General features: G+C 55.4%; 2 protein-coding genes across 4 annotated transcripts in view; one reads left to right on the top strand and one right to left on the bottom strand.

The window, feature by feature from the left end:
* The first annotated feature begins 1,658 nt into the window (after positions 1-1,658).
* LOC121082284 (relA-associated inhibitor-like) lies at positions 1,659-7,900 on the top strand. The gene is made up of 5 exons (XM_040581625.1): positions 1,659-1,883; positions 3,199-3,332; positions 4,272-4,438; positions 6,231-6,430; positions 7,589-7,900. The coding sequence occupies exons 1-5, from the start codon at positions 1,659-1,661 to the stop codon at positions 7,625-7,627; spliced, it is 765 nt and encodes a 254-aa protein (XP_040437559.1). The 3' UTR covers positions 7,628-7,900.
* A 2,515-nt stretch (positions 7,901-10,415) lies between these two features.
* LOC121082287 (leucine-rich repeat and fibronectin type III domain-containing protein 1-like protein) overlaps positions 10,416-27,878 on the bottom strand; it is a 56,298-nt gene continuing 38,835 nt past the window's right edge. For 2 of the 3 annotated variants that reach the window (XM_040581629.1, XM_040581630.1), the window contains 2 exons: positions 22,705-24,099; positions 10,416-13,454 (listed from right to left, as the gene is read on the bottom strand). In XM_040581629.1, coding sequence (XP_040437563.1) covers positions 12,944-13,454; positions 22,705-24,099 — 1,906 coding nt within the window. In that variant the 3' untranslated portion in view covers positions 10,416-12,943. The remainder of the gene's footprint in view (positions 13,455-22,704; positions 24,100-27,878) is intronic. The other variant, XM_040581631.1, reaches the window with a different exon arrangement.

Below are 27,878 nucleotides of genomic sequence, written 5' to 3'. Positions count from 1 at the left end.
CGAGGTGCCACAGGGTGGCTGGTGGCCCTTGGAGCCCCCCAGGGTGTCACAGGGTGGCTGGTGGCCCCAGAGATGCCACAGGGTGGCTGGTGGCCCTTGGAGACCCCCAGGGTGCCAAAAGGTGGTTGGTGTCCCCTGGTGTCCCCAGAGGTGCCACAGGGTGGCTGGTGGCTCTTGGAGACCCCAGGGTGCCACAGGGTGGCTGGTGGCCCTTGGAGACCCCCAGGGTGCCACAGGGTCGGTCGTGGCCCTTGGAGATCCCCCAGGGTGCCACAGGGAGGGTGGTGTCCCCTGGTGTCCCCAGAGGTGCCACAGGGTGCCCGGTGGCCCTTGGAGCCCCCAGGGTGCCAAAAGGTGGTTGGTGTCCCCTGGTGTCCCCAGAAGTGCCACAGGGTGGCTGGTGGCCCTTGGAGACCCCCAGGGTGCCACAGGGTGGCTGGTGGCCCTTGGAGACCCCCAGGGTGCCACAGGGTGGCTGGTGGCCCTTGGAGATCCCCCAGGGTGCCACAGGGAGGGTGGTGTCCCCTGGTGTCCCCAGAGGTGCCACAGGGTGGCTGGTGGCCCTTGGAGACCCCCAGGGTGCCAAAAGGTGGTTGGTGTCCCCTGGTGTCCCCAGAAGTGCCACAGGGTGGCTGGTGGCCCTTGGAGATCCCCCAGGGTGCCACAGGGAGGGTGGTGTCCCCTGGTGTCCCCAGAGGTGCCACAGGGTGGCTGGTGGCCCTTGGAGCCCCCAGGGTGCCAAAAGGTGGTTGGTGTCCCCTGGTGTCCCCAGAGGTGCCACAGGGTGGCTGGTGGCCCTTGGAGACCCCAGGGTGCCACATGGTGCCTGGTGTCCCCCAGTGTCCCCCAGTGTCCCCCCCAGGGTGCCACAGGGTGGCTGGTGGCCCTTGGAGCCCCCCAGGGTGTCACAAGGTGGCTGGTGGCCCCAGAGATGTCACAGGGTGGCTGGTGGCCCTTGGAGACCCCCAGGGTGCCAAAAGGTGGTTGGTGTCCCCTGGTGTCCCCAGAGGTGCCACAGGGTGGCTGGTGGCCCTTGGAGACCCCCAGGGTGCCAAAAGGTGGTTGGTGTCCCCTGGTGTCCCCAGAGGTGCCACAAGGTGGCTGGTGTCTCCTGGAGACCCCCAGGGTGCCACAGGGTGGCTGGTGGCCCTTGGAGCCCCCCAGGGTGCCACATGGTGCCTGGTGTCCCCCAGTGTCCCCCAGTGTCCCCCCCCAGGGTGCCACAAGGTGCCACAGGGTGCCCGGTGGCCCTTGGAGACCCCCAGGGCGCCACAGGGTGGCTGGTGGCCCTTGGAGACCCCCAGGGTGCCACAGGGAGGGTGGTGTCCCCTGGTGTCCCCAGAGGTGCCACAGGGTGGCTGGTGGCCCTTGGAGACCCCCAGGGTGCCAAAAGGTGGTTGGTGTCCCCTGGTGTCCCCAGAGGTGCCACAGGGTGGCTGGTGGCCCTTGGAGACCCCCCAGAGGTGCCACAGGGTGGCTGGTGGCCCTTGGAGACCCCCAGGGTGCCACATGGTCCCTGGTGTCCCCCAGCGATGTCCCCAGGGTCCCCTGGGTGCCACGGCGATGTCCCCAATGTCCCTCGGGTGCCCCCATGGTGTCCCCAATGTCCCTCGGGTGCCCCATAGTGATGTCCCCAAGGTCCCCCGGGTGCCCCAACGATGTCCCCAAGGTCCCCCGGGTGCCGCCCAGCGCCGGGTGCCCCAGGGGGTGTCCCCAAGGTCCCCCTGACCCCCTGGCTGCCGCAGGAGCGTCGCTCGGCCCTGCGCGACCCCTCCTCGCCCCGCAGACGCCCCGGGGCCCGCGTGCGCCTGAACCCCCTGGTGCTGCTGCTGGACGCGGCCCTGACCGGGGAGCTGGACGTGGTGCAGCAGGCGGTGGCCGAGGTGGGACGCTGGGGACACTGGGGACATTGGGGACATTGGGGACAGGGAGGCCAAGGTGGGACAATGGGGACAGTGGGGACAACGGGGATAGTGTGGCCGAGGTGGGACATTGGGGACAGGGTGGCCGAGGGGGGACACGGGGGACAGGGTGGGGACATTGGGGACAGGGTGGCCGAGGGGGGACACTGGGGACAGGGTGGAGACATTGGGGACAGGGTGGCCCAGGGGGGACACTGGGGACAGGGTGGTTGAGGTGGGACGTTGGGGACAATGGGGACAGGGTGGCTGAGGGGGGACGTTGGGGACGGGGTGGCCGAGGGGGGACAATGGGGACATTTGGGGCAGGGTGGCAGGGACAAGGGCTGGGGACATTGGGGACAGGGTGGCCAAGGTGGGACAATGGGGACAGTGGGGACATTGGGGACAGGGTGGCCGAGGTGGGACATTGGGGACAGGGTGGCCGAGGGGGGACATTGGGGACAGGGTGGTGACATTGGGGACAGGGTGGCCCAGGGGGGACACTGGGGACAGGGTGGTGACATTGGGGACAGGGTGGCCGAGGGGGGACACTGGGGACAGGGTGGCCGAGGTGGGACAATGGGGACAGGGTGGTGACATTGGGGACAGGGTGGCCGAGGGGGGACGTTGGGAACAGGGTGGCCGAGGGGGGACATTGGGGACAGGGTGGTTGAGGGGGGACAATGGGGACATTTGGGGCAGGGTGGCCGAGGTGGGACGTTGGGGACATTTGGAACAGGGTGGCAGGGACGAGGGCTGGGGACATTGGGGACAGGGTGGCCGAGGTGGGACGTTGGGGACATTTGGGACAGGGTGGCAGGGACAAGGGCTGGGGACATTGGTGACAGGGTGGCCGAGGGGGGACGTTGGGAACAGGGTGGCCAAGGTGGGATGTTGGGGACAGGGTGGTTGAGCTGGGACATTGGGGACATTTGGGACAGGGTGGCAGGGACGAGGGCTGGGGACATTGGGGACAGGGTGGCCGAGGGGGGACACTGGGGACAGGGAGAGCGATGTGCTTGGTGCTTGGGGATGGCAGTGGGGTGACAGGGGGTGGCAGTGGGGTGACAGGGGGGGCAGTGGGGTGACAGGGGGTGGCAGGGGGTGGCAGGGGGTGGCAGTGGGGTGACAGGGGGGGCAGTGGGGTGACAGGGGGTGGCAGGGGGTGGCAGGGGGTGGCAGTGGGGTGACAGGGGGGGCAGTGGGTGGCAGGGGGTGGCAGGGGGTGACAGTGGGTGGCAGTGGGTGGCAGTGGGTGGCAGCGGGTGGCAGCAGGGTGACCCGTGTCCCCCCCCAGCTGAACGACCCCAGCCAGCCCAACGACGAGGGCATCACGGCGCTGCACAACGCCATCTGCGGCGCCAACTACGGCGTGGTGGAGTTCCTCATCGCCCGCGGCGCCGACGTCAACTCCCCCGACAGCCACGGCTGGTGGGTGGGGGCGGGGACCCCCGGGGGGGGGGGGGCGGGGTGGGGGGGACCCCCCGGGGGGGGGCGGCGACCCCACGGCCACAGCTGGTGGGGTGAGGATGGGGACCCCCATGGGGGGGTGGGGGGGGGGATGGGGACCCCACGGCTGGTGGGATGGGGACCCCCATGGGGGGTGGGGGGGGCGGGGGGGACCCCCATGGCCACAGCTGGTGGGACGGGGGCGGGGACCCCCATGAGAGGGGGAGGGGGTGGGGGACCCCAGAGCTGTGGGATGAGGACAGGGACCCCCATGGGGGGGGGGGGGGGGCGGGGACCCCACGGCCACGGCTGGTGGGACAGGGATGGGGACCCCCATGGGGGGTGGGGGTGGTGGGGACCCCACGGCCACAGCTGGTGGGATGAGGATGGGGACCCCCATGGGGGGGGTGGCGGGGACCCCACGGCCACGGCTGGTGGGACAGGGACAGGGACCCCCATGGGGGGCGGAGGGGGTGGGGGACCCCAGAGCTGTGGGATGGGGACAGGGACCCCCATGGGGGGTTGGGGGTGGGGGTGGTGGGGACCCCATGGCCACGGCTGGTGGGATGGGGACCCCCATGGGGGGGGTAGTGGGGACCCCACGGCCACGGCTGGTGGGACAGGGACCCCCATGGGGGGGGGTGGGGGTGGCGGGGACCACATGGCCACGGCCTGGTGGGACGGGGGCGGGGACCCCCATGGGGGGGGTGTGGGGGACCCCAGAGCTGTGGGATGGGGACAGGGACCCCCCCCCACCCACCCTGGGGGGCCGGGGACCCCGGTAACCCCCCCCCCCCCAGTGCCCTCAGCGACGGGGGATGGGAGGGACACAGGGGACGCCACCCCCTTGTCACGGAGCGGTCACTGGGGTGGGGGAGGGGGCGGGGGTGTCTCAGTGGAGCCCCCCTCCCCCCCCCCCAGGACCCCGCTGCACTGCGCGGCCTCGTGCAACGACACGGCCGTGTGCGTGGCCCTCGTGCGCCACGGGGCGGCGATCTTCGCCACCACCAGCAGCGACGGCAGCCTGGCCGTGGAGAAGTGCGACCCCTACCGGCAGGGCTACGCGGACTGCTGCAGCTACCTCACCGGTACTGGCGGCACTGGGCGCACTGGGGGCAGCGGGGGCAACGGGGGCACTGGGGGCACTGGGAACAAAGGCGGTACTGGGGGCACTGGGGGCAATGGGAGCAGTGGGGGCAATGGGACCAATGGGGGCACTGGGGGCACTGGCGGCAATGGGGGCACTGGGAGCACTGGGGGCACTGGGACCAATGGGGGCACTGGGAGCACTGAGGGCAACGGGAGCAGTGGGAACAATGGGGGCACTGGGGGCAATGGGAGCACTGGGAGCACTGGGGGCACTGGGAACAATGGGAACAATGGGGGCACTGGGGGCAATGGGAGCACTGGGAGCACTGGGGGCACTGGGAACAAAGGGGGCAGTGGGGGCACTGGGGGCAGTGGGAGCACTGGGGGCAGTGGGAGCACTGGGAGCAGTGGGGGCAACGGGGGCAGTGGGGGCAATGGGAGCACTGGGAGCAATGAGGGCACTGGGAGCAATGGAAGCAGTGGGAACAATGGGGGCACTGGGGGCACTGGGAGCACTGGAGGCAATGGAGGGGGCAGGCTGGGAATAGAGGGGTTGCTGCTGGGAGGGGTTACTGGGTGGGTTGTGGGTACTGGGAGGGGTTACTGGCAAGGTATGAGTACTGGGAGAGGAGATATGTGTACTGGGAGGGGTTACTGGGCGGGGTATGTGTACTGGGAGGGGTTACTGGGCGGGGTATGTGTACTGGGAGGGGTTACTGGGCGGGGTATGTGTACTGGGTGGGTTATGTGTACTGGGAGGGGTTACTAGGTGGGTTATGTGTACTGGGAGGGGTTACTGGGCGGGTTATGTGTACTGGGAGGGGTTACTGCGCAGGTTATGTGTACTGGGAGGGGTTACCGGGCAGGTTATGTGTACTGGGAGGGGTTACTGGGCAGGTTACGGGTACTGGGAGAGGAGATACGTGTACTGGGAGGGGTTACCGGGCAGGTTATGTGTACTGGGAGGGGTTACTGGGTGGGTTATGGGTACTGGGAGAGGAGATACGTGTACTGGGAGGGGTTACTGGGCAGGTTACGGGTACTGGGAGAGGAGATACGTGTACTGGGAGGGGTTACCGCGCAGGTTATGTGTACTGGGAGGGGTTACTGGGCGGGTTATGTGTACTGGGAGGGGTTACCGGGCAGGTTATGTGTACTGGGAGGGGTTACTGGGCGGGTTATGTGTACTGGGAGGGGTTACTGGGTGGGTTATGGGTACTGGGAGAGGAGATACGTGTACTGGGAGGGGTTACTGGGCAGGTTACGGGTACTGGGAGAGGAGATACGTGTACTGGGAGGGGTTACCGCGCAGGTTATGTGTACTGGGAGGGGTTACTGGGCGGGTTATGTGTACTGGGAGGGGTTACCGGGCAGGTTATGTGTACTGGGAGGGGTTACTGGGGCGGGTTATGTGTACTGGGAGGGGTTACTGGGCAGGTTATGTGTACTGGGAGGGGTTACTGGGCAGGTTACGGGTACTGGGAGAGGAGATACGTGCACTGGGAGCGGTCACCGGGCAGGTTATGTGTACTGGGAGAGGAGATACGTGTACTGGGAGGGGTTACCGGGCAGGTTATGTGTACTGGGAGGGGTTACTGGGTGGGTTATGTGTACTGGGAGGGGTTACTGGGCGGGTTATGTGTACTGGGAGGGGTTACTGGGCGGGTTATGTGTACTGGGAGGGGTTACCGGGCAGGGTGTGTGTACTGGGTGCTGGGGCGGTTCAGGGTTTGGGGTGCGGCCGGCCGGGGGGTGCCGGGGGTGGGGGGTGCTGACCCCCCCGTCCCCCAGAGGTGGAGCAGAGCATGGGGGTGCTGAACAGCGGGGTGGTCTACGCGCTGTGGGACTACAGCGCCGAGCTCGGGGACGAGCTGTCCTTCCGCGAGGGCGAGCCCGTCACCGTGCTGCGCCGCCAGCCCCCGGAGGAGCTCGACTGGTGGTGGGGGTCCCTCTACGGCCACGAGGGCTACGTCCCCCGCAACTATTTTGGGGTGAGTCGAGGGGTCTCGCAGCGCCCACGGGGCCAGGGGGGGGGTTCCACAGCGCCCACAGCCACCCAACGGCACCGGGGGGGGCACCCCCGGCACCCACAGCCCTCAGGGGGTCCCACAGCCCCCCCATCCCTCAGGGGGTCCCACAGCCCCCCCACAGCCCCAGGGGGGCACCCCCAGCACCCCCATCCCTCAGGGGGTCCCACAGCCCTCCCACAGCCCCAGGGGGGTCCCATAGCACCCAGAGCCCCCCCCCCATCCCCAGGGGGGCACCCCCGGCACCCACAGCCCTCAGGGGGTCCCACAGTGCCCACGGTCCCAGGGGGGTCCCACAGCACCCACAGCCCCCCCCCCCTGTCCAAGGGGGGCACCCCCAGCACCCACATCCCTCTGGGGGTCCCACAGCCCCCACAGCCCCAGGGGAGGTCCCACAGCACCCAGAGCCCCCCTCCCCAGCCCCAGGGGGGTCCCACAGCACCCACACCCCTCAGGGGGGGTCCCACAGCCCCAGTGTGGAACCCCCAGCCCCCCCATCCCTCAGGGGGTCCCACAGCCCCCCCCACAGCCCCAGGGGGGTCCCACAGCACCCCCAGCCCCCCCCCCCCCCCCAGCCCCCACATCCCTCTGGGGGTCCCGCAGCCACCCCACAGCCCAAGGGGGTCCCACAGCCCCCGCAGCCCCCCCCCCACAGCCCCCCCCATCCGTCATGGGGTCCCACAGCCCCCCCACAACCCCAGGGGGGTCCCACAGCCCCCACAGCCCCCCCCTCCAGCACCCCCATCCCTCATAGGGTCCCACAGCCCCCCCACAGCCCAAGGGGGTCCCACAGCCCCCACAGCCCCCCCCCCCCAGCACCCCCATCCCTCAGGGGGTCCCACAGCCCTCCCACAGCCCCAGGGGGGTCCCACAGCCCCCCCCCCTCCCCAGCACCCACATCCCTCATGGGGTCCCACAGCCCCCCAACAGCCCCAGGGGGGTCCCACAGCCCCCACAGCCCCCCCCCCCCCAGCACCCACATCCCTCTGGGGGTCCCGCAGCCACCTAGGGGAGCACCCACAGGACCCACGGCCGTGGCAGGGGATCCGGGGCCCCAGAGGGGTCTCACAGCACCCACGGCCACCCCACCCCCCTCCCTCTAACACTCTTCCCCTCCCCCAGCTCTTCCCCAGGGTGCGGCCGCAGCGGAAGAAGGTCTGAGGCGGGGGGGGGGCCCTGAAGATGTGGGGGGCCCTGAGCTGGCACTGCCCCTCCCCCCCTCCCCAGCCGCTCGGACGTGTGGGTCCCCCCTTGCTGGCAAGCCACCTCCTCGGCTGCCCACCCGTCCGCCCCCGCTTTGTCCGAGCAAGGCACTGGGGTGCCCCCCCACCCCACGGTGTCGTGTCCCCTTGTCCCCCCCCCCCTCCCCCCGCCTGGTGACGGTGGGTGTCACCCCACGGTGTTGGCTTTTTTGGGGAGTAAAGAGCCTTTGGCTACGCCTGGTGGTCTCCATCCTCTGTGGCAGGGGTGGGGGGGAGGGGGCTGTGTGTGACACAGGTGGGGGTCACCCTGATCAGGCTTCAGGGGGTGACGTGGATGGGGACCCCCTGACCAGGGTCCCTCTGGCCCCCTTAACTCTTCTGTGCTCCGCTTGGCGCTTGTGCATCCTCCGGGATGCTGGGGGGCCCGCGGGAAGGCTGGAGCTGGGACCACCCATCCCATCCCGTCCCCTCTCCTCGCGGCTCACGAAGGACCCCCTGGGTTCAGGCTCCTTTTTCCAGCTTTCTGGAATTCCAGACTTTTCCCGGAGGAGAGCTGCACCTCTGCTGGGCGATGGCGGGGTGCGTCGCCACGCTCACCGCATCCTTGGGGGGGGGGGGGGGTGCTCAGGATGGAGGTGGGCTGAGCAGGATGGAGCCACTGCTGGTGTCCTCCGGGGTCTGAAGGAAAGAAACGGAGCCGGGATGAACCCCCGCACCTGCGGAGACCCCCCCCAACCCCCCCCCAGGCACCCCCTTCAGTCCGTGCTCCCCAATCACCGCCGCGGATCTCAGCCGGCTTCTCCTGGCTGCGGTCCATCAGGAGCTGCCCAGCAAGCAGCACAGAGCCTGGTTGGACCCCCTGCCCCCCAGCATGCTGGCGGCGCAGCCCCCTACCCTGCTGGCTGGGCTGCACGCCCCCCTCCAGGGTCACGTTGCTGAGAGCCCTCCATCCCCCTGGATGTGGGGAGAGCCCCTGGGGGCTCCTTGAGGGTGAGGAGAGCCCTTGGGGGCTCCTTGAGGGTGAGGAGAGCCCTTGGGGGCTCCTTGAGGATGGGTAGAGCCCCTGGGGGCTTCTTGAGGGTGAGGAGAGCCCTTGGGGGCTCCTTGAGGATGGGGAGCAAGGACGCAGCTCCAGGTTGATGTTGCCGAGAGCCCTCCATCCCCCTGGATGTGGGGAGAGCCCCTGGGGGCTCCTTGAGGGTGAGGAGAGCCCTTGGGGGCTCCTTGAGGGTGAGGAGAGCCCTTGGGGGTTCCTTGAGGGTGAGGAGAGCCCTTGGGGGTTCCTTGAGGGTGAGGAGAGCCCTTGGGGGCTCCTTGAGGGTGAGGAGAGCCCTTGGGGGCTCCTTGAGGATGGGGAGCAAGGACGCAGCTCCAGAGTCACGTTGCCGAGAGCCCTCCATCCCCCTGGATGTGGGGAGAGCCCCTGGGGGCTCCTTGAGGGTGAGGAGAGCCCTTGGGGGGTTCCTTGAGGGTGAGGAGAGCCCTTGGGGGCTCCTTGAGGGTGAGGAGAGCCCTTGGGGGCTCCTTGAGGACGGGGAGCAAGGATGCAGCTCCAGGTTGATGTTGCTGAGAGCCCTCCATCCCCCTGGATGTGGGGTGAGCCCTTGGGGGCTCCTTGAGGGTGAGGAGAGCCCCTGGGGGTTCCTTGAGGGTGAGGAGAGCCCTTGGGGGCTCCTTGAGGGTGAGGAGAGCCCTTGGGGGTTCCTTGAGGGTGAGGAGAGCCCTTGGGGGTTCCTTGAGGGTGAGGAGAGCCCTTGGGGGTTCCTTGAGGGTGAGGAGAGCCCTTGGGGGCTCCTTGAGGGTGAGGAGAGCCCCTGGGGGCTCCTTGAGGGTGAGGAGAGCCCCTGGGGGGCTCCTTGAGGACGGGGAGCAAGGACGCAGCTCCAGGGTCACGTTGCCTTGGGGTGCTAGAACCCTGCAGAGGGGTCTGGGGTGCAATGAGAGCCTCGTGGGGGGGGGTCCTGAGTGGACCAGAGGGAGCCTAAGGCAGCTCCAGGACAAAGGGATGGATCTCGGCGTCGGGTCATGCCCTGGAACCCTCCCCTGGCCCCAGCAGTGGCCAACTGGGCTGGTGGCCAACTGGGCTTGCGTGCACAATGGTCCCTGAGGGTGCAAGGAGCCCGGTGGAGGGGCGCTGCGGGGACCGGGAGGTAAACTGAGGCACCTAGAGCACGTCTGTGGGGTCTTGGGGGCGCAACCAGCGCAAGCTGAGGCAGCCCCAGCACAGCAGAGGGGTGGTGGGCACACGGGGGGCTCCAGGCTTGAGGGGACTGGGGGGGACAAGGTGAGCCTTGAGGGGATCCCATGGCAAAAAGAGAGTCACCCCCACCCCGAATTTCCAGGACAGCTAGTCCTTATCCGCCTCCTCCCCGTCCTGCCCCCAGTTCATCCCAGTTCCCCCCAGCCAGAGCTCTGAAGGTGCCCCAGGGTGACCGCGCCACCATGGCGCCCCTCGGGGTGGGGTGGGGGGGCTCCTCCAGCATCCCTCAGGCTTTGGGGGGGCTGCCTCCACGGAGGGGCCGCGCTGAGCCACGACGGGTCGACATGGCACCCAACAGCTGCTGGCACGTCCCCAGTGCCCCCAGCGCCGCGCCGGGCCCCGCTGGGCGCCATCTTCACCTCACAGAGGCCGAGCGCGGCCCTCGCCCCCCCCCCCCCCCCCCCGCCTGGCTGCTGCTCCCTCATTTCCCCCCCCTCCATCGTCTTCCTGAAGGAATAAACACCTCAGAAGCGTCGGCCGGCTGCTTTCCACCATTTTACGCTTCTAGGAACTCGGAACGGCGACATCGGGATGTAACCCTCGTTCTCCACCACGTTCAACCTCCTGAAGCAACACGGAGGGCCGTGCTAGGCCCCGGTTCCATTTCCAAGGGTGAAACGCTTCGATCCGCCGCCCTGACGCGCAGGCAGGGATGCCACCGGTGCTGCTCATGCCGGGTCGACGCTTTTCCCCCTCACGGAAAGATGGAGAAGCCCAGAAGGCGACAGGCCGGCAGCTGCGGAGCGGACCAAGGCACCGCTGCGGCCTGTAGGCCCAGGGCCCCCAGCGGAGGTGGCCGTACCCGCCTTGGGCACGTGCCTGCCACGAAGCAGCAAACCGACCAGTTTGGGTTTATTACTAATCAACGGATTTTTACAACATTTTACAGGTGGGTCGAGCCGCTCGTAGCAATCGGGCTGCGCTCGTTAGGAAAACCACCTTCAAATTCCAGCCTCGGATTTTGTGGCGGGCTGAAAAACGGATTAATTGGCTCTTCTGGAAGAAGCGGCGGTGACAAGAGGATCCTGAATCCGTGACCGCGGGCGGTTGTACCTGAGGAATGGCAGCGCTATCTGCATCCCTGGAAGGCAGACAAGAAGCCAGAGGAAAATCTCGGGAAGCGCAGACCCCCGTCACCATCACCTATGGAACACCGAGCATCCATTTGCACAGCGGCACGCGAGGATTTTGATTTTTTTTTTTTTCTTTTAAGCAAACACGAGCATAGCTGCACAGTCTTGCCTCACCGCCACCGATATACCTGGGAAGGAAATCCCTCAATTTACCTTTTCCTCCGTTTATGTTGGAAAACCACGACAGAACAGAGGACTCGGCCAATCTGCGCATTTCAGAAACATCCAAAAAAACCCGCCTCGTACCTCAGCGATTAGTCAAAGCCACTCTATTAAAAGACAGCGCTCAACTGCTGCGTTGTTCCAACAGCTTTTGGCTCACCGCCAGGCAACTTGGTCCGTCCATCCATATCCAAACAGGAAGAGAAACATTTTGACTCCGTCAGAGGGACAAGCTTAGGAATTTTTTTTTTTTTTTTCCTTCTGTTAATTGCTAAGTCGCGACGCGGTCACCTTTTAAAAAGGCACAAGCTGGTTGCCTGGCTTGCAGGGTCAACCGCTTTCACGTTCCATTGCTTGAGGTTTAAGAAAAGGTATTCCTGTTTTCTCTCGTTTAAATTTTGAAGCCAAGTAGCAACGCAAAAAAAAAAAAAAAAAAAAAAAAAAAAAAATCATCACCAGGCAAGGAGGATAGCAAAGGGGACATTTTGTTTAGTCGAGGCCGCTAGCTCCTCGTAGGTAAAAAAAATTATTTCAAAAGCTAAACTTCGAGCCCATCTTGATCTGGCAGTATCCCTTGGAACGAAAGGAACATTTCGTTAATGCGATACGATGCGTTAAAATTACTCGACCAGACACATTCACATCATTTCATCGGTCAGCCACTTACATTACACTTCATGCATTATTACAGGAATTAAGAGACCAGGATATAAAAGCCATCTGAAGATGCAGGGTCACAGTGAGATAGTGCAATGTGCTCCAGGACACGGAAGCTTTAATCTGTGGGTCCTCCATCGACAAATTTCACAACAACAACAAAAGAAAAAAACCAAACCGAAAACCCAAAGCCAACCAACAAAACCAACCCTTCAGCGGTACGCTCGCGGAGGGGAGGCGATGGTTTTCGGCACAGCAGAAACGCGCGTGGTGAAACACATTGTGTTTGTGAAGTTTTACAATTTCGAAAGAACAAACCCCGGCATTCTTCCTCCCCAGCCAAAATCCGACCGCCGAGAGCGAGAGGAGGTTTCTCAAAGGCACAGGCTCAACTTACAACAGCCGTTGCAAAGCAAACACCGCCAGTTCATATTTCTGTGCTGCTGAATAACCGAGAGAATACGCTAAACTATTTCAATTTTCTCTCCCCCCTTTTTTTTTTTTTTTTTTTGAAGAGTATCTTTGTTTTTTCTTTCTCTGTGGGGAACCTCTGCTAATTTTACTTCTTTTTTGAGAAGCGTGTACACGACATACCTATGGCAAGAAAACCCCCGAACTCAGTTAGTGAGAAACTAGTAACTTCTGACGACAAATCGTTCCTTGAAGAGGTGAGTGGTTTAAGCCGCTGAGTGACTCTGCCGTGAGAAAGGAAGTCTGAGGATCCTGAGAGTACAATTTTGCTGCTGGTTGGAAACCAAAGGAAAAAAAATAGTGCATTTCACCAAAGACAAACCTAGTAGAATTTAGCTGTGCTGCTGCCTTGATACCAGAGGTGTATGCTATAAAAGAACCAGTAAAAAAATCTTGTAAATCACACACTCATATTTAATATATTGAAACAAAATAGTTAAGAATGCAAGAACTGTATACAGATTAAAAAAATATTTTTTAAACCATCTGATCTTAAAAATAGACAATAGTAGTGAAGCTTAAAATACAACCACTCGCATTAAAATGTTTCAAGCAATACCACCTTGGTGTGTCCTGTTCCATCAAATGGCCATTAAGATAACGCATCAGTTGTTAAAAAGGTTGTGTTGGTTGGAGTCACTTTTTCACAATCCAAATCTACAACAGTTTTGCCTTTGACGGAAGAGCCCGAGCATTCCTGGTGCAAACTTTCCCGTCTCTCTGCAAGTTTCGAAGTGGATCGAGCCATCGAGCCACTCTGGCTCCCGTTGGTTTGAGAGCAGACATTGTTCACTTTTGTCGTTTTGTTTTTGTGGTGGTTGTTGTAGACTTTGTATTTCATGAGGAGGATGAAGATGAAAACAAGAACTGAGGCCACAATGATCCCCCCGATAATGATGATCATGGTTCCTCCCAGGAACTGCGCGTGAAGGGATCGGCACTGTTTGTATTCCTCCTGCGTTGTGAACTGCACGCACCCGATCACTCTGGTTGCCGTCAGAGACGTCAATCCGTCGTCATAAACAGCAAGGACACAGAGGTCGTACTCACGTCCTGCAACCAGATCAGTCAAGAAGAAGGATTTACTAGCAGCTGGAATCATCCTGGAAGAGAAAATGAGCACAGTGAGCATCCGAGTTGACCGAGCCTAAGGAGAGCTCTTGACTAGCGCCGCCACCGTAAGGAAACGTAACGGAGCAGGTGGTGAACGCGGCAACCAGAGCAAGCGGAGAAACGCTAGCGTTCCCTCGGTTCCTTGGGAGGGCTGGAAGTATTTTACCCACGGCAGTACCTCTGGCCATTACTGACAAACGTGGACTAGAGCGCGCACGCTCACCGATGGCCGGCGTGGGGACGACTGCACCTCATCTACTGTTTTTATCTATCTGCGTTGCCTTACACCTCCGTGTAAGTTCCAGCATAAAAGGGCATCACATGCCCCGTGCAGAATGGAATACGCTCAGCCTTTCCATCAAGGAACTGAAGCAACATGCTTAAGAACTTAAATGGCAGAACAGGATAAAACTAAACACTTTGAAAATGCATTTTAGTAATTTGACACCCACGGGAAGCGCATTTGGAAGACAAAGGGGAAAAAGGCAAATTCAGACCTTTTGATCTACAGGTTAACCTGATTTCCACCTTCTACCAGCTCCGTGATGCTCAGTGCCTCATAATGAGGTGACCAGTAAGAGCAATCACCGAGTGGTCCCTTCCGTCGCCCAATAACGGCGTATACGGGCTTCCTTACCTCCATGTGACCCTAACGCTGCGATTGCTCCCTGTCAATGCCAAATATCCCTGTATCACAAAGTAGCACCGGTACTACACCAACAGATGAGAAGGATCCCAAAAGGAGAGCTATGGGCTGCGTTACAGATTCCCACAGACAGGACCGTACGGATCACCCCGCCTCCTTGCAGACCCCGCTCTCCGTACGTTGGGCTCGGGTTCCTCACTGGAGTAAAGTAGCACCATCGCAGAGGAGTTAGTGCAACTGCATCTATTTATAGTGGCGGGCATGTGGCCTTCTCCTGGCCACAAAGGTGATGGTGGGGTGGTGGTGAAGGCCAACCCCTTGTCGTACCACTTTTTGGAGCGGTCATCCGTGGGACTAAGGGCTATACGATGCTCAGACTGGAAAGAAGAGCTACGCCTTCAAACAAAAGTCCTCCAAACACACAGCTGCTACCACTTCATTTATAACAACTGAACGTCTGTGGCCGCGAAAAAACAAAACCGCTCCCTTGCTGATGTACGTGCATCACCACAGGTTCATAGAACCACTGAAGGAGGAGACCCCCAGCAGTAAATGACCCTCCCAGTAGATATTTGTCCCCGAATGACCCATCTGAATTTCCTAAACCATTGCCCCAGCCTCAATTTATAACAGCAGCATCACGACCCCCCACCCCGGAACGTGGCTGCGTGCTGGGTTTGGAGGCTAGCGTGATTTTTACTGCAGGAAAAACAGGCTTTGGAGAGGAAACTACACAAAGATTCATTTGCCTAGCTGAACGGCCGTATTATTTGCCTTATTCAGCAGCCTTTGATGCTCACCGTTCTTCTTCCGAACAGCTTTCCGCGTCGCGTGATTGCCAGGATTATTCAACGGAGAGTTCGGTCCTGAAATTTGACTAAATTATCGTGAACGGCATATGCTGTATTCCCAGCTATTGCTGAAATATTTTTACAGTAGCTGTCATCCAGAAGAGGAGGTTCTAAACGAAGGCTTTTCCCATCCCCCGTGCAAATCTTCCGTGCAAATGTTCAGGGAGACCGAATAGACGTTTGATTTCTATCAGCTCTTCTGGTAATAGGCGGCTATTTTCAGCTCTGTGAATAAGGAGAAGCGCCGAGGCTTGATAAGGCAGGAGATAAGGTTTCCTCGCTGCCTAAGCAGTTACTCACAGACGTGTCTCCCGGGGAAAAGGTAGCTGTGGTGGCATATTTAGGAAGCTTCAAGGAAACCTCTGCGGATGAGTAGGGACAGCTCACCATCGAGTAGGCAATCTGCCTATAGCCGTGGCAGTAGTTAACCTCTGCGTGTCTTCTCTCTCGTGCCTACGGAACACTTGCTTCTACAGCGGGGTCTTCCCTATCCCTTATTTACTTTATTTCAGCGATGCCGTGAATGACCCAACAGCGGTTAAATCCAATCAACTCCACCAATTAGCGCAAGCTGGAGTTGCAGCAGTTGTAAGAAAGGCAGGTCTTTAGTGGTGAGTGGCGAGGAGGATGCGTAGGAAAGGCCAGAAGGCACGCGGACAGACGTGGGGTGCAAGTGGATCATTGGAAAGCTCCATCGTTCTGCCAGAACCCACAGGATAAAACTAAATGCTTTAAAAATGCGTTGTAGTAATTTTACACCCGCGGGAAGCGCGTTTGGAAGACGAAGGGGAAAAAGGCAAATTCAGACCTTTTGGAATGACAAATCAACCTGATTTCCATCTTCTAACAGCTCCGTGATGCTCAGTGCCTCATAATGAGGTGACCAGTAAGAGCAATCACTGAGTGGTGGCTCCCGTAGCCCAAGAACGGCGTATACGGGCTTCCTTACCTCGACGCTTAGAGAACGGCACCTTCAGACCAAACGTCTCCACCAGCGCTCAGCGTGACCTAGGAATGGTTTAAGCGCCATTTACTAGATCCTAGGTTTGTTAACGGAATGCCTTCGGGATGCCGTATGATCCCCGACAGCCCCAAGTGGCCAGGATACGGGGGCGCCCTGATCCTAAGCAGGGTAAAGCTTATCAGCCCCTCAGTGGGATTATTTCATCTCGGAGCTTGCAGCAAAGTCATTTACCTAAATAATTAGTTTGCATGGAAGACATTTCACAATAGCGGTACAGAGACCGTAAAACCATGTCTGCCAGGAGATTCCCAGATCTCCGGGGATGCAAAACCCTTTTTTCTTTGCTATTCTTTTGGGGGCTTTTGGTCTTTTTAAAATTTTTCAAGAAATGTTGTTTCTTGAAAATTTCACAAGAACTGCCCAGCAGGTTTTGTTTTGTTTTGTTTTCTCTCAAAAAGCCCTCTTAGTTTACATTAGTTTCATCAGGAGCTGGTTTCCTATTACCTAGAAGCGCTACGGAAAGCGTGGATTTTAGTCACAATTCCAACAAATCTTTTAGTAGCTGAAAGCCCACCGCCTCTTCTCTTACACCCCTAAAGTCACCGGGTCTCCATGTGCTTGGCGTTGGCCCGTGACCACCATCATTCGAAGGGCTCGATACCAGAATGGTAACTGTCAGATTTAAACCAACGGCGCTAACGTGACTGGTTTTGGCGTTGACACCCCTCAACCATAACCCGTGCCATCTGCAGGCAGCCAGCGCCGAGCAAAGCCCCTTGGTGAAAACCCAACTGTGAAATCCGCTCACGAGAACTTCTGACAAAACATCCTTCTGTGGGATTGGAAATATTTCCTAGCAACGTTGTCAACGACGACACAATAAACCGAGCCGCTCAAAACAGAGACGGAGTCTTTTGTCTGGACTCTAATTGATAACGATGCTGCCCAGAAGACAACGTAATACTGCGGCCAGACGGGCTCAAATTAATGGCTTTTACTTTGGCCAACTCCTCTGCCCCCAATCCCACGCCACCATTCTGACGGTCTGAGAAAGAGAATTTCTTTTCTGCCATTTCAACTGGGAGGAGAAGAGTTGGGGGCAGAGGGAGGGATGGGGAGTTCGAGGCGCTGGGGGGACCCCTGGGGCAGGAGGTCTTTTGGCACAGATCCTGTCCACAAACCCCTGTGCTGATTAAAGGGATTAAAAAGCCATCGGTAGAGTCTGTTCTTTTCACAGAGAGAGACCCAAGGATGATCTGTGGCATCTGTGGAGGTAAAATCAACAACAACAACAACAACAAAGACCATTCTAAGCATCAAATCCTAAGCCATTACCGAGATCAGGCCTCTGGCTGCGTTTTTCCAAAGAATTATTTTTACACGGTTGATGCTACAGCCTGGAAATGAAATGACCACGCACCAGAAGATACAGACAGTCATGAAGCACTGATGGCAGGTTGCTTATTTATACAGCTTTCAGACAAATCCTGCCAAAATTTTCGATGGGAGCAATGACAGCTATTGATTCTCATTCATACTACAAAAAAAAAAAAAAAAAAAAAAAAAAAAAAAAAAAAAAAAATCATACTTCTGCATCAAGAGTAAAAAAGGAAGCGGGGATGCTTTCCTCCTCCAAAAAAAGCACAGCATCTTGAAACGTTTGGGAAGCAAGAGACGGATGCTTCACGTTTGAATGATCTCTCCATGATGCGACTGCTCCCATCCATCGTTTGCAGCTGCAAGGTCTCATTTCTACAAGCCGCGACGCAGCTGCAGCAGCCGTCAGGTGGGCAGCGGCGTTAGCGGAGATGACGGGGAGGAGGGGAACGGCAGCGGAGGAGCCTGGCTTTGTGAGGGTAATCCCGATTACCTCAGCACGGAGCCAACCATGAGAAGAACATAAGGCTTTTCCCCATAAAGGGAAACCTGAAGAAGAGGTTTCCAAGGAGAAGCTCCCTGAAGGAGCCTGGAAACTGCCGTGACAACCGCGACGCTGCCAGGTAAAGGGAAAAAGCTACCAAAATTCAAGCCAAAGAGTGACGAGTCACTTGTTCCTTTCTATTTCCAGGTGTTGGATGGCTCCCACGTTACTGGACTTCCACCGGCATATCCTCCTTTTTGGGGGGACGCTAGGAAACGCCGACATGGCCATTGTCCAGACCGCCCGGATAACCGTGGCAATCCCGACGTCCTCCCAAACCACCGCGGCTGCTGCGGCGCCTCCATCAGTTGAGCGGCGTGTCGCACCGCCCACAGGACCCCAGACCCTCTGTCCGCTGCACGTGGGGAGGGGGGGTCCGGTGTCTCCAGGGCACCCCGAAAGGGAACCCAAAATCTTAACAGCACGTGCCTGACGGGTGAGGAGCTACAAAACCTCATTCAAACCTCACCGTTCGCAATCTAGCGCGGTGCTGAGGCTTTCCGTTGCGCTGCACTGCGCTAATTTAAGAATTTTTGAGCAGACGTAGCGTGGCTGATTCCAACTGTTTTTTCACGCAACAGATGCAATCATTGCTATATTGATCTGGCAAATATATCACCTTTTCCCCAAGAGTGACAGCTCTGGCCTTTAAACAACGGTACTTTGTGCTCCGCCGCAAAAGCCGGCTGCCTCTCAATTGCGGAGTTTTTTTCTCAACGTGGCAAAAACAAGGACGTATTATCAGCAGTTTTATGCGATATATAGTCTCTCAATTATCTATAGAGAAGCATCACTATTAAATACTCATCTTCTAATTTATAGCGTGTAGTTGCAGCTAATTAAAGTTAGATGATCGCTAGCTATGAAAGACTAAATTCGATGCTTAGGAGACTATTGCCTTTGATGTTATGGGATCCAGCTTCTAATTGACGAGGGCATCAATCGGGTTGTTATGAAGCATTAGTAATCTGCTGCTTATATCAACTGCGGTACAAACAAAATTGAAGCTTATCCAGCCTAGCTCAGACATACAGAATCTCTATCCGCACCCCCCACCCCCTTTTTTTTTTTATTTTATTTGAAGAAGCATCAGCGGACAGAACAGGAGCATCTGCACTTCCCTCCCGGGGATTTCGAGTATCGGTGGCTGCCCCACTTCTCTCTTGCACAGAGGGAGGCTACAAGGGAAAGGTGGCCCAGGGTCCTTTGATGAACCTTTTACTGCGTAACCTAAAGCCAGGAGCCCTTTTCATAAATATAAATATGGACTACATCAGCATACAAAAAGAGCTGCATTTTCATCCCTACGTACGCACGCAAACGTGCGTGGGCATTGTGACAAAGCAGCAATAAAATCGCGTGGCTGCTCTCCCTGATTAATTACTGCTTTTGAAGCTCGTATAGTATTTTGTCACTGCGATTTTAGTACCAAAAGGTCAGTCCTGCTGATCTCTCTTTCCTGAGACTAGCACTAGAAACCTGGGCAGGACACTTGAGCGACAAGAGTTAAAATGAAAATTACAGCATTGCGAAGTCCAGATTGCACAGGAACCGTAATCAGCGTCGAGGCCGTAAGCTGTTTAAAGAATACAGATCCATTTATATCTCAGAGAGTGAAAAGCGGCACGGAGTGGCTATTATGATTCTCGACTCGCTTCTATACGTGGCTGTACAAGAAGGGTTTCCGACCTCGCTTCTGAAAACAAACAAGGCTCTTGCTTTCAATATTGATGCTCGCCGCAAATTGCTACCTGCACCTTAACACGCCGATCCTGGCTTGCTGCTACTCGTCTTGCCAGACACTTCGCTCTCCTGCAATTGGTTTTCTCCATAACTAATGTCTGCCTTTGGTTTTGCTCACCTCCCTCCCAGGAGATGGGTCAGTGCGATAGTTTCCATTTCACAGAAAGAGAGGAGTGATGCGACTCCCCCTGAGGCTGCAATAACTGGCGGAGCCAGGAGCGCAGCTCCCGCTTTCCTTTTTCCATATTCACCACCGGAAAAAATGCCCGTGTGGCTGCGTGTTGTGGCTGCCCCAAAGTGGGAACACGAGGGGCGATGCTGGTGCAGTTACGCGCCGGTGTATGCCGACGGCATCGCCGTGTGCAGGGCGCATACGTTGCTCTCGTGTACACGGACGGATAATTTGATCACAGTCCAAAGGGAAAATAAGGAGGAAGATTATCTCCCCCCTGTTTAGGGCTTCGATTACAGTGCACTTACCTACAACAACCTATCCAGGGGGCGAGGGAAATGGAAAGGTGAGGAAAAATAAAGGAGTCAAAGGAGGAACTTAAATCCTCAAGATAAAGCGGAGTTGCCATAGCAACTGCTCTTGCCATGGTACCACTCAACTTGACAGAAGCGACAGGTTTCTGATGCATCCCGCACCGCTTCGTACTTTTCCCAGGCAGCGAGCTATCATCTGCCAGAAATAAATTGCGCAGCGTGCTCCGGGTAGCAGGAAGCTTTTCACCTTCTGTAAAACTCCTTTGGCAGCACCGAAGCGCTGCCGCCACTGGGGATGCTGCGACGCATCTGTTTACATCTGCACGTATCAACAGGCTGACTCCGTGATACAGATGTTCACGGGCCACAACCAGAACCACGGGGGCCGTGGGGGGCTCTGGACCATGCCAAGGGTCGGCAAACACATCTGGGGGCTCCTGGTTCGCCAGGAGCGCTCCAGCCACTCCAACATTGGCAGCGGTAGCAGTCGTTCGGATAACCCCAAACGCATAATTGCTGCCCAATTATCATTCCTCTCGCTATAGCGCAGAGCCTCCATTAAGGATCTGTATTTGATGATTACCTGCTGGTGGGAACTGAACAAGAACCATAAATTTTCATCTTTGAGAGGCTCGTTATCCTACTACACTGCATTATTTGAAATCGCTGCTCGGTGATTTGAAACATGAAGTATTTTAGGGTTTTGCTACCAACCTGAGCCTCTCGGTTAAGCCAAGAAAGGGGCACGCAGACGGAGTATTCTTCCCCATTTTTTCCCCCATAGCTCTTCTTCGGGAGCAAGGCCATTCAGCAGAAGCAGCAGCAGTTGACTCAATTCTGTACAGATTTATTAACCAGCCACCACATGAGTCACTCATTTATTTTTAGAGGCTCTGGAAAGTTTAAAACTCATGGAGAATGAATTGCTGCAATTGCACGAAGGCTGCCAAGTCGGCTGACCAGCTGTTACGGCAGAGGGTGAAAAATCCCATTAAAGAACTCTCTTGCACTACTGGCCGTGCCTGCAATGCACCCGCTGGCCCTAGCTGCTTCTCCTGGCTTGCTTCGCTTTACTTCCTAGTGGGAAAATGGGATAAAATCCCTCTAGAAACCCCAGCCACAGTGACAGAGACGTCTCTGCTTCACGTTTCCCTTCGTTTCACAACTCTGCACTCCTTCCAAACAGCGATGTCACAAACGTTCTCGCAGCTGACAACGAAACGAGGCCTCATCTTCCAGCCAGCTCCTCGCCAACCCCACCAGATAGCAACAAGGCATCCTCCCACCCCCTCCTTAAGAGACCCTTGCTTACCCTCGCCCGGTCCTCCTGCTTCCTCGCTAGCTCGTAGCCGTGACAACGGGAGGATGGATGGCATCCTTCCTCAGAGAGACTCTGGGGATGGGCGTTTTAACATGAGGCTCCTGAAAATCCCAAGTGACTGGGAAGCGAAATGTCTGTTTCCAGGACTTCACACAATTTTCATACCCGGTTCCATTTTTTTTTATTTATTTTAAAAAAATTTATTTACAAGAATTTGCTCGTAGTGGTAGGCATTTGAAACAGGAACCCCAGCAGAACAACTATCCTGCGTCCCTTTCCTTAGGGGGCTGCTTACTAAAGCAGTATGTTCCAACCCTGGCTTTTAGGTGTATTTCTTTAGTTATCAAGTGTCATTCTCCTTTCGCTTGCTCCAAGCTTCAGTGCCAACCATGGCGTTACATTAAAAAAAAAAAAAAAAAAAAAAAAAAATCACTCGGCTTGGAGAGGTTATCATCCTCCTGAAGCACACAACCACGAAACGTTTCATCTGAATCAAATGCTTGCTCCTGCTTTAAAGTCATTCCGCCCATCCCTATCCCTTCTACCCCCCTGTTAATCACTAATCAAAGCCTAGAAACAGAAAGGCAGATAATCAAGAACTCAGCCACCCCTGCGCAGGGCAGCGGCTATAAAATGCTATAAATCACTATAAACGGCTATAAATGGCTATAAATCTGCATGCTGTCCATTGAGACTTGCTATCCAAGAGTTATCCCCCAAGTAAATTTTACCAATTAAATGCAAAACACGCACAAATTGCACAACCTAAAGCTTTCTGTGCGGTGTCCAGCTCATACCGGCGAGTTTTATCCTCAGGACACCACAAAAACGGGGAAAAGGAGGCACGTGGGGGCAAAGGGCCAGTAGGACGCCGTACGGCCGTGTCACCGTTGCTTTGGGCACCTCGTAACTTTGGGCATCCTGACTTTTTTTTCCTCTCTTCCCCATATTTTTAAAGCAAAATAATTACTCTCAATCGGCATAAAAGGTAACTAAAATCTCCATCTCAATTTCCTTCCATGTTAACAACTAAGAGATTGCTCATCAGCTTCACTTGGTCCATTAAACCGGACTATGAAACTTAATTACATCTGTAAAGAGTTTAGAGACCCTCGAGAGGCAGCGCAGTTATTAGTTTTAACGGCGTAACTCCTCAACAAGGGGAGTTGAACAAGCAAAGTCTCCGGCAACGACTGCTCCCTCATCCCCTCCGTTACGCGGAGGGTATCAAGCGATGCTACCCTTTCTCCTTTACTTCCACCAGCTACTTCAGAGGGGCACGAGCGCAGGTTACACGAGCAGCGTTACCTGTACACTAGGATGTCGTCGGCAGAGCTGTTATACTGGATCTGGTACATTCGGATCCCAGGGAGGTGATGCTGAGAAGGCCACTGGATGAGGGCGGAGGACGACGTCAGCTCAGCCACCACGACCGCCTTCTCTTGCTGAGCCTTCGTTTCGTTTGGAAAGCTGGACTTGGCAGAGATGAGGATATCTGAAGGGCCAGGCTCCGCGTCTTTGTCGCAGTTGGTGCTGTTGGCGAGGTTAGGGTACGGGGCAACGAGGAGCTCGACCGGCGCCGTCGACTCTCCCGCAGCGTTCGATGCTATGCAGGTAAACGTGCCCTTGTCGGTCAGAGAAGTCACCAAAATATCCAGAGTACCGTTCTCGTAAGAAACCGTCCTAGATGTGTTAGAGACCAGCTTCCCGTCGGGTGAGATCCATCGGACGTAGGGATCCGGATCTCCAACCGCTTTACACTTCAACGAGATGCTTTGGCCTTCCGTCGCCGTGAGTTTGGGGGTTCGGTGCGTTATCATCGGGGGTTCGCAGACAAACTCCTCCTCTTTAATCGACCAGAAGTATTTGCCCATCAGTTCTGGCGGGGAGGCGCAGGTCTCTAGGTCATCTTCTCTGGTGAGACGCCTCAGCCACACCAGTTCGCAGTTGCAGTGCAAAGGGTTCCCCCCGAAGCTCAGCACCAGGGACGACAGCGGCGACCCTTTGGACTTGGCGTACACCGGTATTCTGGAAAACAAAGGATCGGGAGGGATCTTTTTCAGCTTGTTGGAGGTCATGTCCAGACGGGCAAGCTTGTGAAGGTTTGAGAAGATTCCCTCCGGCACAAACTCGATGAGATTATGATCCAAACTGACCGTATTGACGTTAGAAAGTTTGGCAATTGTTTCCCAAGGAACATTCACGAGGTTGTTGTAGGACAGGTCCAGATCTTCAATCGTCTCAATGAAGTCGTCCAATGACCCGGGAGAAATATAGTTTAATTGATTGTTACTGAGTATTAAATGCCGGAGGTTAATTAAACCTTTGAAATGGTCTTCGTTGATGTAAGTCAGCCTATTACTATCCAAGTGCAAGGCGTGAAGACCTTTAAGATCAAAAAATGCGTAAGGCATGATTTGACTTATTGTATTCCTTGACAGCGTCAAATGAATTAGATTCGTCATATTTGCAAAATCTTTCCTCCTAAGCGTCGTGATAAAGTTATCCATCAACCTTAGCTCTGCCGTTCTCCTGTCGATACTGGGGGGCACAAAGAGGAGCCCCGTCTTCGTGCAGAGAATTGTGAAGGATGGAGACAGGTTTTGACACATGCATCTTTTGGGACACATCATGGCCTTCACAGCTGTGCTAATTACCAGTAGATAGACAACCAGCCTTTCCATCGTAAGAAAAATAACAGACCTAAAGGAGGGGGGGGGGGGAGGAAGGAAAAAAAAAAAAAAAAAAAAAAAAGAAGAAATCCATGTAAATATATTTTAATTCGGTGTTAGAAATAGGTTTACATTGAAGTTTTCATTATGGGTCCACCTGTGGGAACACAAGGAAATGACTGATGTTAATTTGGGTGGGTTTAGAGCTAAGAGCTTTGCGTCCCGTGCTGGTTTGGCTCTGCTCGCCCCCGCCCACAGCATCCCTTCGGACCGTGAGGCACGGCTCCATCACTACTGCTGCTCCGGGATGCGGACGACGGGGTTACCGCTACTTCCTGGCGGCTCTTCACAACCAACTGGGTGGAACGAAGCAAGATGTGAAGCTGCTACTTAGTGAGAGGAATGCGACGGGGGTGGGGAAAGCAAATAAATATACAAGATTTTTTAGGTTAAAAGCCCAGTCTACGTCACTGTCTCTATGCAGATCTCACCGTTCGCTGGGGCCAGAACCTTACTTCACCCAGCGCATCGCTCCATTACTTCGTGATTATGCTCCCCTCATTATTTTTTTTGCCATTACTGATGTCCGACAGCTTTTTTGGCGTACCCCTCCAGCTCACTGTGCCCCTCCAAGGACTGAGCTCTTTGCAGAAATGGGTGTTATAAGGACAAGGGTTTGGTTTTTTTTTCTCAGGAGGTGGCAAAGATCTAAAACTTCTAATAAGGAGGAGAAATACCTTCAAAGGCATTTTTGAAAAGCAAAGCCACGCTCAGAGAAGCAGGTATATATTGGGTTTTTTTTTTTGTTTTTTTTTTTTTTTTTTTCTTTTTTTTTCTGTGTGGCACAGGTAGCAGCTTCAGAAAAATAAATTTCATAATTGCACATGGCTTTGGTCAATGAAATTACCTCTGTGAAATCTTGCCTATGCCAAGTTCTTTCCCATTGTCTCGGAAATGCTTGCCTGCTATACCAAGGGTAGATTTTCATTCTTATTTTACCTCCAGCTGGCTGGAAAATTGCTAAGCTTGAAGCGTGGCGACTTGAGCAACCAGGAAAGCTAAACCTCCCAGTCTACAACGTACGGAAACTATGTGTTCTGTGTGAGTGTCCTGGTATTTCCAAACTTCAGCTGGCCAATCCTACTCCTGACTAAAGGGGTGCGGTGTTTCTGCAGGCAAGCACACGTGGCTTCGCATCACGCGCAAGCTGCAGCGCACGAGAGGTCACAGCTGGTGACTTTGAAGTCATAATTCCTTCATGCAGCACGTAAACGCGGTGCAAAACCAGTCGACCACCACCCCTGAGGGCAAGAAACATGGCATAAGGTGAGGTTCTGGGTGTAGCACAAAGCAAGGGTCAACAGCAAAATCTGCTGAGTCAGCTATTTGTAAAAGAGACCACCAAAGCCTTTGATTGCAGGGGTGCAAAAGATCCTTACGGTAGGTTTGTGGGTTGTTTTGTGGTTTTTTTTTTGTTTTGTTTTGTTTGTTTGTTTTGGTTTTTTTTGTTGTTGTTGTTTTGTTTTACTTTAATGATTTCCATGAGCCAGAGCTCTTCTACAGGCTGACGGATCTTTAAGATCCAGAATTGCGGCATGACAGTTGCAAAGCCTGGAAATTAGTTTGGTTAGATCAAATTTAGAGCTCCACAGAAGGGGAAAAAGGTTATTTAAATCAACCCACTGCTTACACATTATTATTATTTCAATTCGCAGAGCATGAAACTGGGTCTAAACCTTTTAACCAGTGCTACGCGTTGTCTTATTAGAGGTCAATCTTGAATGCAATTCTGATCAAATGACTGCGAAGAATTTTGTAAAAAATAAATGAAAAAAGAGAAAAACAAATGAAAAAGAGAAAAAATTAAAAAAAAATAATGAAAAAGCCATCAACCAAACCCTCTCCAAAACTTCTGAATGGTTAGAGCACGGTGTGAGGGTCCTATGGTAGAGTTTTGCACAAAGCTAGTTCACTTTATGCTTACGATTTTTCCTAACGAGCATCCCCTTAGTAATTTCTTGCTTCCTGATCATTTTTCATAATATTTAATATGGTCCACTACAAGCTTCATCTTTCAAATATTCGCCTTTTTGAAAGAAACCCATCTCTGCCATCACTCCATCCTGCACTCCAAACCCTCCTCGCTTCTAATGCGTCCATCTCTTCACTCCTGTTAGGTACAAACGATCAAGGGATGTGCAATCATCTGAAACCAGGCTGCTGTGCAACATTGCAATTCCTTCATTTTGTCATTAGCAAATATTAATACCATTTTAGTGGATTAACTGCCACCTGGGCTGTAAGAAACCAGTACAAACCCACTTCCCTTAAACCACTACTCCGTTAAAAAATAATTAAATGCTACTAACGTGAGACCACGGCACTAAAATTAATGATTTTACAGCCAACCACGAAGAGGGTGCGATTGCTCTTACAAACTACGCGACGCGTTGCAAGGGAATTGTGACTCGTAAAGAAAAGCCGCGTGCGAGGGAGTTAACTGCCACTGCTCTGGATTCGTGCTAAAAGCCTAAAAACCACGTCAGGAACACACCTGATGGCCTGATAACACAGCAATATTTTTAAGGACAGTTTAATACCCGCCACCTCAACAGAAGGCAGTCAAAGAAACATATTTCACACTTAAAAGACACAGATGTAGGACATGGGGGTGGGGAAACTTCTCTGAACTGTTGCTTCTTGACTCATCTCCTCAATTACCATCCGCAGCTTGAAGTTTGCGCAAAAAAAATCATCGGTTGAGGAAGGCATTTAATTCCAAAGTAATCAAGACCTACAGAATGGAACAGTTCCAGTTGGAAGGGACCTACAACAGGGGGTCAGGTTCAAGGTGCGTGCAGAGGCACAGGGGGCTTTGCTATTTTCCTACTACTAGGTTACCACCAGTTGCCGTTTGTAGTTGAAATGATATTTAAAGGAAAGGATATTGAGTCCCAACTATTCCCAGCTCCTGGCCTGTTAATGGTGTTCCGCTGGGAAGAGTTCTAGTTGGCTCTGCTGTAGATAGAACAGATTTTTTGACAGCTTTAAGTTGGTACCACGGTATAGAGATTTTTTACCCTCTGCAAAACACAAACACGGTGTGAACAATGATGCGTAAAGATACTATTTCACCAGCTTTAAGGAAGAAATTCCATCTTCAAAAAAAAAACCCCAAAAAACTGGTCCTTTATCAAGTGCCTTTGCAAGGGAACGGCGCCTTTCTTCGATGCAACACATTTATTTCAGCAAAACCCGCTTCCTTCCCTTGCACCCCGCTATTCATCTGACTGCCGTTATCAGCAAAATATATTTGGATCTGTGGTTTCCAGCCTATCCCCGTTTACGCTGCGTCTATTCGGCATCCACCTGCATCGTTCGGTGGTGTTTCAGGGATGCAGCTGCCTCCGTGTTTTTTCAGCTCGTCCCCCACCGAATGGGGTTCCTGACTCCCGTGTAGAGCGCAGCCCCCAACCACTCCACACCCAGATGTGGCGTGGCTAACGCAGCCACCCCCTCCATCTCTGCCTCTTCCAAGATGTGCCCTCCTGCCGTTTTTCCACATTTTTCCATGGTTTTTTTTTGATTGTCGTACTGCCGTGACAACCTGCTCATCGCACGAGGCAGGTGCTCGCCATCTGCATCCATAGAAGGGGAAAAAAAAAAAAAAAAAAAAAAAGCAGCAGCTTTTTCTTGAGGGAGGCTTTATCGTTGCCCTTTTCTGATCCAGAATTAACCACCACGTTGGAAATAAAGTCTATTTAATTCACCAGCAAGTCATAATGCGCTTAATTTGGGGACGCTTGCCCC

This window comes from Falco naumanni, unplaced genomic scaffold, assembly GCF_017639655.2.
Source record: "Falco naumanni isolate bFalNau1 unplaced genomic scaffold, bFalNau1.pat scaffold_58_arrow_pat_ctg1, whole genome shotgun sequence".
In the NCBI taxonomy this organism is placed as follows: domain Eukaryota; kingdom Metazoa; phylum Chordata; class Aves; order Falconiformes; family Falconidae; genus Falco; species Falco naumanni.
Note: the sequence above shows the minus strand (reverse complement) of the source record. Positions and strands in the feature narration are given on the sequence as shown.